This window comes from Orycteropus afer, unplaced genomic scaffold (genome assembly GCF_000298275.1).
Source record: "Orycteropus afer afer isolate SDZICR_OR568_19922 unplaced genomic scaffold, OryAfe1.0 scaffold00059, whole genome shotgun sequence".
Taxonomy (NCBI): Eukaryota; Metazoa; Chordata; class Mammalia; order Tubulidentata; family Orycteropodidae; genus Orycteropus; species Orycteropus afer.
The window spans coordinates 1193062-1200755 of NW_006921646.1; the positions used below are offsets into that span (position 1 = coordinate 1193062).

Below are 7694 nucleotides of genomic sequence, written 5' to 3' on the forward strand. Positions count from 1 at the left end.
ACCTTTCTTTTCTCCCTCTTCCCAGATTCTGGTCAGTTGAGTGGGTTTATTCAGCTAAGTTTCTCAGTCTGCAAAGCTGTGCACAAGAATCCAGACTCATTGAGTCTAGCTGTCCTCAGGTGAGTCCCACAAGATCCAAGGCTGAGAAGGGGTGGAGGAATCAGAAGCCAGGCGACGGAACTTTGGATTTGATTGTGAGATACCAACTTCTCAAACAAGGAAGAGGCCCAGGACAAGTAGTATTCAGGACTCCTTTTTATCATTAAGGATCTTTGGTGGCACAGTGCCTAAGGCATTTGACTGCTAACCAGAAGGTTGGTGGTTCAAACCCACCAACCACTCTGCAGAAGGAAGACTGGGCAATCTACTTCTGTAAAGTTTTACTGCCTTAGAATCCCAGTGTGGGTCGCTATGAGTTGGAATTTACTCTGTGGCAGTGTGTTTGGTTTTTGGTTGACATTGCACTCTGCACAGGTGTTTTTTGTCATTAGTGAATACTTAGTTTTAGTCTAACTCCCTTTTGCCACCCAATATGCTTTGACTCACCTCTCCCACCGTGAGCACAGAACATGCAAGTTAATGGCATTGTTACCCAGGCCAAACATAATTAAGCAAGTTAATCTCCTCTTAAGTCCTAAGAATGTATCCCAAAATTTAAAGTTTTTTTTTTTTTCTTTTTTCTTTTTAATCATCCAGGCCACTCTTTGCTTCTAGTACTGTGGATTTTGGAAAGTTAATGGTAATTACTGCTGAGAATCCAAAAATTGTTATTTAATCTTGTGTTTTACAAGGTTTACATGAAAGGACCACTTACTCCTCAAGTCTGGTGCCGCCTGCTTTGCAGACATATGCAAATGTTTTACCAGCCACCATTTCCCACCCAGGTTCCCTGAAGGATTGTGGGAAATCCGTGTACTGTTGCTGTGTACTCTAGTTGCCCGGCAATTCCAACCACCATACAGTGTGATGATCAGAATAAACAAACAGGAAGGGTAATAAGGTGCACCAGATAATCACTGGTGACCTGAGCAATTTTATTAACAAATTTATTTCCCTAATTGAGTAACATATTTCAGTGCTTGACTCAACGGCATGTAATAGGTTTCCACGCTGCAGAAGAAGAAATTAGTTAGAACTGTTTGCTCTTTGTTCTGTATTTACACTTGTCCACCAGTCCTGTAAACATTGTCCCTGGAGTCTCAATCCTCCAGGCCTCCTCTTTCGGACTCCTCCAACCCACCCCCAAAATAAATAAATAGAAGGCAAAGAATGTGGCTCAACTCTAGTGGCTCCTCCTCACGTGCATTCCACCCCCACTGGAAGCTACATTTTCATGGTGGGAGCCTCTCCATGGTCAGAATCTGGAAGAATCATCATCTCCAATAGGCACTCAGAAGTCTGTAAGGAGATGCCCTCTCTACAGGCAGAAATGGAGAAACTGGGGTCTTGGTTTGCCAGGGCTCAGGTCTGGGATTTTCCTTGTCCATCAGAACCTGGGTACAAAGCAAGCTAAGGAGGACATATTTGTCCCACTTCATCCTGCCCTACCCGAAACGCCTCTCAGGAAGGTAAGAAACATTTATTAGTTCTGCCTTCCCTCGGAGCAGGCTGCCCCTGTGAGCAGAAAACTCATGAGCATCAAGACTTCTTCAAGTAAAGTTTTTTTTTTTTTTTTGCCTCATAGCTTGTAAGGACTGAAACATGATAAAAAGACAGCATTTTTAGATGCAAATACTGGCCTTTAACTCATGTGCACCCTTCCAGTATTCATAATAGTAGCACTTTATACTGACTGTCCATTCTACAAGATGCCAGGGCATGTGGAATTACCACCAGAGCTGGTCTCTTTAGCTGCTGTTAATAGAGCCTGCCATATGTAGAGCTGGCTTGTGAAGGTAGATGTGATTGTTACAAAGCTGAGGGGTATCTAGACTACCCTGGCTACCGATAGGTCCCTTTTGAGATCTGTACCCTAGAAACATCCAGATAAGCCCAACGAGTTTCATTCTCCTTCTTGGATATCCTGTAGGATCTGGATGAGGTTTTCCAGGCCGAAAATATAGCCAGGGTCTGGCCCATCATAGGTGGTGAGCTCATTCCAGGAGCCCTTGTATGTCGTGTGTGCAAAGTCTATCATTCGGATGTCGACTTTGGGGAGGTTTCCAGGGCAGCTGCCAAGGGCTGTCTGTGGAGCCTCTTGAGGATACAGGGTGCCTGATGCTCTTTCTGGGGGCTCCTGTCCATCATAGACGATGAGGAGAGAGCTGGAGTAGAACCGGTATGAGCTCTGGCTCCTAATAACCATGAGGAGGGCCCGGAGCTTGTGCAGAATGGGCTCTAGGAGCTCTGTGCGGAAGCGGGTTCCACTGTGCAGGAATTGACAGAGGGCTTGTCTGAACCCCTCGACTGAGAGTTTTCTTCCATAGTATTTGTCTTTGCAGAGAAAGTGCTTCTTGCCAGTTTGATAAACCTTGCATTAAAAAGAAGAAAGAGAAAATGTGAACAACTGCTAACTTAGAAAAAAAATCTTGTATATGCTATGGCTGCAGCATCACAAGCTAACTTAATCTATAAACAGATTTCCAGGAGATGTAGGGCAAGAATGGTTGAAACGAATGGCAAGGTGATCTTCCATGAAACACCAACATAGCTTTTCCATTTTAAAATGTTTTCTGTACAGGCCTTTAATAGTAACCCAAGATCTCAAGAATCTTCACCCTACAGAGGTGACTCTCTACCCAGGAGGAAAAGGCTTGGATTGCCTCTCTTGTGAATTTCCAATGTCAACTTCCAAATCATGATTTAAGCCCTGGCATCTGGCCCTCTTCAATTCAAATATTAGCAAACCCAAGCTAGAAAGGAATCTGAAATCACAGCCAATGGCCTTGGAAAGCCAACTAGATTAAATTTTCCTCAACAAAGTTTATAAAGTCCTTTCTCTGCAGATTCAAAGGAAACAGTAATGGCTCTTGGGGGTGGATTGGGGTGAATTGTGTGAAGATAAAGAGACAGGCTAGATCCAATATGAATGGAGTTTCCAGGCAGCCTCATGTAGCTGAGGGGCCCCTGGTGGAAGAGGGAGGCTCACAAAACTCTCCAGTGCTGGCAGCTCCCCTCCTTGGCACTGTCCCCTCTCCCCTCCCCTGCCATGTCTTGGCCACTGGAAGGGAGCAGATGGAAGAGAGATGCTGATGGGGGGACAGTGGCAGCTACCCCCATTTCATTCTAGTGGCACAGGCAGCAGCAGAAGCTGAACCAAGGCCAGTGGCTGGCATGGCCAGAGGGTGACTTGGCACATCTCTGCCTGGCACACCTGGCAAGGGCTGCCTGTACCTGGCCAAGACAGTTCCTTAGGTTTTTCCTACCTTCAAATTACATGATATGTTTACGGAAAGCCAGTGTTGAAGAAAATCTGCAAGATAGGATGGTCTCAGTGTTATCTTTAGAGGTCTGGCGATCGTCTTCTAAATTAGCTGTCATAAATACATGACAGGCCTCACTTTCTAAATAAATCAGATCAATTTCAGGAGGTTGAAGTCCAGAGAGAGATTGCATTTACCCCACAAATCATTGCACTCCATTCTCTTGAAGACTGCATTCTAAGCCTTGCAAGGGACATCTGTGCAACAAATTTATAGACTCCACTTCCAGCTTCAAGGGGTGGCAGTTTCAATTAAGGAAAGCTATAACGTTTACCGTCAAATTGGTGTCTGGTTTTGCTTTGAGTAGACAGCCTATAAGAGTGAGTGAGTGGAGAAAGTTTATTTACTCCTGTTCTCCTGCAGCCTCTGCTATAAGCCACATCAGAGCAGCAAATATGAAGCGTGGAATCTGGGCAGTAAAAAAAAATTAACCCTCCTTTGCCTGAATTTAGCAAGTTACTACCTTCCCACTTGGTTAACTAGAACAGTTAGCAAAAAGGAGCAGGAAATGTGGACTAAGAAGGAGGAATGGCTAATAAGAATCCAATAGCAGACTCTCTTATAGCCTCTGAGAAGGAGAGGACTCAGCTTTATCATTCTAGAGATTGAGAAAGCAGGAAGCCACGACATGCACAGAGAAGCAGTTTCTCTTAGTTCTCTCCCCAGCCTCTTCTCACACATGGGCATCAAAGGGCTGCTCTCAACATGGGCAGGACCCACATGGCCACTGTGGAACATTTCAGCTGCCAAGACTGAGACAGTTAAAAATTGGTGGGTTTTCAGGCAGTTCAAACCCACTAGCCACTCCTCGGAAGGGCAATCTACTTCTGTAGTGATACTGCCTAGGAAACCCAAGGAGGGGTCTCTGTGAGTCGGGTTCGACTCAATGACACATAACAACAACAACAACAGATGCAGCAGAGGAGCCCTGGTGGTGTAGTGCCTAAGGCATTTGACTGTTAACCAGAAGAAGGCTGTTGGTTCAATCCCATCAGCCCTTCCTCAGAAGGAAGGTTGGGCAATCTACTTCTATAGTGATACTGCCTCAGAAACCCAAGGAGGGGTCTCTATGAGTCAGATCCAGCTTGACAGCAGTGAGTTTGGTTTGGTTTTTGGTAGATGCAACAGTAGGTTTCTCCTTGTCCACAGCAAAGAAGAGTGAAGAAAACCAAAGAGGATGGAAAAAATTAGTCCAAGGGACTAGTAGACCATGCAATCCTCAGCCAATATAACCATGAGACCAGAAGAACTAGATGGTGCCCAGCTACCACTATCAAACACTCAGAAAGGGATCAATGCAGGAGATCCTGGATAGAGTGGGAGAACCATGTGGAACAAAATCAAAATCATAAAAAAAAAAAAAAAAAAAAGGATGAGGTTTACTGGTCTGATAGAGCCTGGTGAGACCCCTGAGATTATGGCCCCTAGTTACCCTTCAGGTCTGGAATTGAACTCACTCCTGTGGCTTCCAGCCAAACAATAGGCCGGCATAGAGGGTGAACATTTACATCAGACATCAGATAGATACATTCCTTAGAGCGACCGTGGGAGAACAGAAGGACAGTGTTTACACAGGGAGATAGCTCAGGGGTCAGGAATACATAGGAAAGAAAGACAGAGGGAAGAGGTAACTACAGGGAGGAAGTGGGAAGAGAGCTGTTACGTTGTGGGGAATTGCAGTCAATGTCATGAAACAAAATGTGTATGAACTGCTGTGTGGAAAATGAATTTGCTCTGTAAACTTTCACCCAAATCACAGTAAAAAATTTTTTTTAAAGAAAGGCGTTCTGTACACCACTTAGCTGCTAATTGAAAGGTTGGTGATTGGAACCTACCTAGTTGGCGTTGTAGAAGAAAGACCTGTGATCCTCCATAAAGACTGCAGAAAAGCTTTTGAAAATTCTATGGCGCTCATTTCTACTCTGTAACACAAGAGGTCTCCACGAGTCAGAATCGACTCAAGGAAGTGAGTTTGGGTCCTCCCCCTCTTTGGTTATTGTCTGTCCTGAGGGAGAAGTCCCTGGGTGGTGCACACCAGCTCAGCTGCTAACCGAAAGGCTGGCGGTTTAAACCCACTCAGAGGTTCCTTGAAAGAAAGTCCTGGTGATCTACTTGTGAAAAAATCAGCCATTGGAAACCCTATGGAGCACAGTTCTGCTCTAATACATGCAGGGTCGCCATGAGTGAGAATCAACTTGTCAGTAGTTGGTACTGGCTCATCCTCTTTTAAAAAGCCCCAGTGTATCATGTTCCAGGATATGCATTTTCTTGTTGACAGAGCAGTGCCTGGTCCCTCCTCTGTTGCTCTGCCAAAGTGAAGGATTTTGGGGGGCAGTGGTATCTGGGTGGGAGACACACTTGCTCCCCAGTGACATGCCAGGATGCTTCCCCTGTAGCAGGTCCACCGCCACTCACCTGCATGCCGCAGATGCGCACGCCCAGGCAGGCCGAGGTGCTCTGCGCGCACTTCCTCATGTGGCGGGCCTTCTTTTCCTCGGATGCGTCATCCCCGTGTTGCCGTGTCCCCATCTTCAGATCCAAGATGCAGGGATGCTTGTACTGTGACACCACGTTTTCCAGCAACAAGAACCCTTGTCACACTAAGTCAAGGAAGGCTTTGAGGACAGAAAGGCCACCGCCCCTCAGGAGGCAGCCAGCAAAGCTCAGAAGCTGCCTGGAAATTCCCTACTCTGAGCATCTCTCCTTCACTCCCATTCTGTTACAGACAAGCTCATTGCTGCTACTAAGAATTCAAGGTATTAACTTTGTAGGCTGCTTTAATAAGTCCATTTATTTATGGTGAGTTTATGAGTATGCAAGGTTTTTTCTCTTTTCCCTTTTGCTCTTAGGTTGGAATTTAAATGCAGGCATGAAATCCCTGGCAGACCATACCCAATTTACATTTTATGGGAGAAAAATCATAAGGCTAAAACCTCAAGTCACTGAATGGGCCAGTACCTTTTGGGAGAAGTGGGTTGATGTTAGCTTCAGAGATGAGTTGCAGGAATATTAATTTCAGCAGAGTAATTATCCTGCAAAAGCTTCTTAGGGATTAGGGTTGCAGATGTGTCTTAGTAAATACTGTGAAACCCGCCACCCATTTGCAGCAAGGAGCCTGGTGGTGATGAAGGGGCACATCAGGCCTGCATTTGCTCACTGAGGACATGGCAGCTAGTGGACAAGGGGGTCTACCTCCCCTCAGAGTCTACTCCACAGGAGCATCCTTAAGGAGGAACCACCCTCACAGGAAGATGACTGCAGGGAGAGTTTAGAAGCATAGCAAGGAACTGAGGTGGGGGTGGGGGTGGGATCTGGGACTTAGCCCTCTGAGCCCCTGCTGCCCCAACTCAGGGTGGCAGCATCATTCCTGTGTTCCCATAGAAAACCCCAGACCAGCCTTCCTACTGAGGTGGCAGAGACACTGCTAGGAGCACTGTGTTCAGCTTAATTCCCATTCTGATGCCCATACTCTGATTTTCCTTTTGGAGGCATCTGATTTCTTCTAGGTCCCAGGTTTGAGAGCTTATGCCCTCAAACTCTCCCTCACATCTCTCTCTGTCCTCTCTTCCCATCCTGTGTGTGTGTCTGTGTTGTCTTACTCTACCTCCATTTGTCTTATCTCTTTCCGTCTCTCTGTCTCCCCCTTCACCCTCCCCACCCCTGCTGGGTGGTCCTTCTTGTCCCTGGGGCCACGTGCAGGAGGGAGGACAGGCATGGGATACGATGCCGCTTATTCTCTGGGTACTCAGAGCACAGGCGGGTCAGGTGGGCCTGGTGGCAGTGCAGGCCCCATGGGTTGAAACTCTTCCTCTCAGCCTGGCTCCCACTGGTGTCTTCCACTAGTGAAGAGACTTCAGCTTTGAAGTGGAACTCAGATCTCAAGAGTGTCTTGCCCGCGCTGGTGAGGGAAACATAGGGCAGTGAGGGAAACCATGAGTCAGAGGTGTCTGGCTGGCCTCAGAAACCCAAGGAGGGGTCACTATGAGTCCCCATTCAACTTGGGTCCCCATTCCACACCTCAGGGGGGGGGGACCAAACTCACTGCCATTCACTTTTAAGTAATTGGGATTCATTATCAAGAATAACTTGAGGTGTATTGGTTCAATGACAGATACATAGACCAATAGAATAGAATTGAGAACCCAGATATAGATCCATCGACCTATAGTCAGCTGATGTTTGACAAAGGCCCCAAATCCATTAAATGGGGAAGAGAATGTTTGTTTAATAAATGGTGCTGGCAAAACTGGAGATCCATTTGCAGAAAAATGA

The 7694-nt window shown here is 46.4% G+C and overlaps 1 protein-coding gene across 1 annotated transcript in view; it reads right to left on the reverse strand.

The window, feature by feature from the left end:
- Window positions 1-7694, reverse strand: part of LOC103195722 (inositol hexakisphosphate kinase 3) — a 41233-nt gene that overhangs the window by 23560 nt on the left and 9979 nt on the right. Inside the window, exons 3-4 of the mRNA XM_042780755.1 lie at window positions 7145-7320; window positions 5838-6013 (exon numbers count right to left, since the gene is read on the reverse strand). Of these exons, the coding sequence (XP_042636689.1) occupies window positions 5838-6013; window positions 7145-7320 (352 nt within the window). The remainder of the gene's footprint in view (window positions 1-5837; window positions 6014-7144; window positions 7321-7694) is intronic.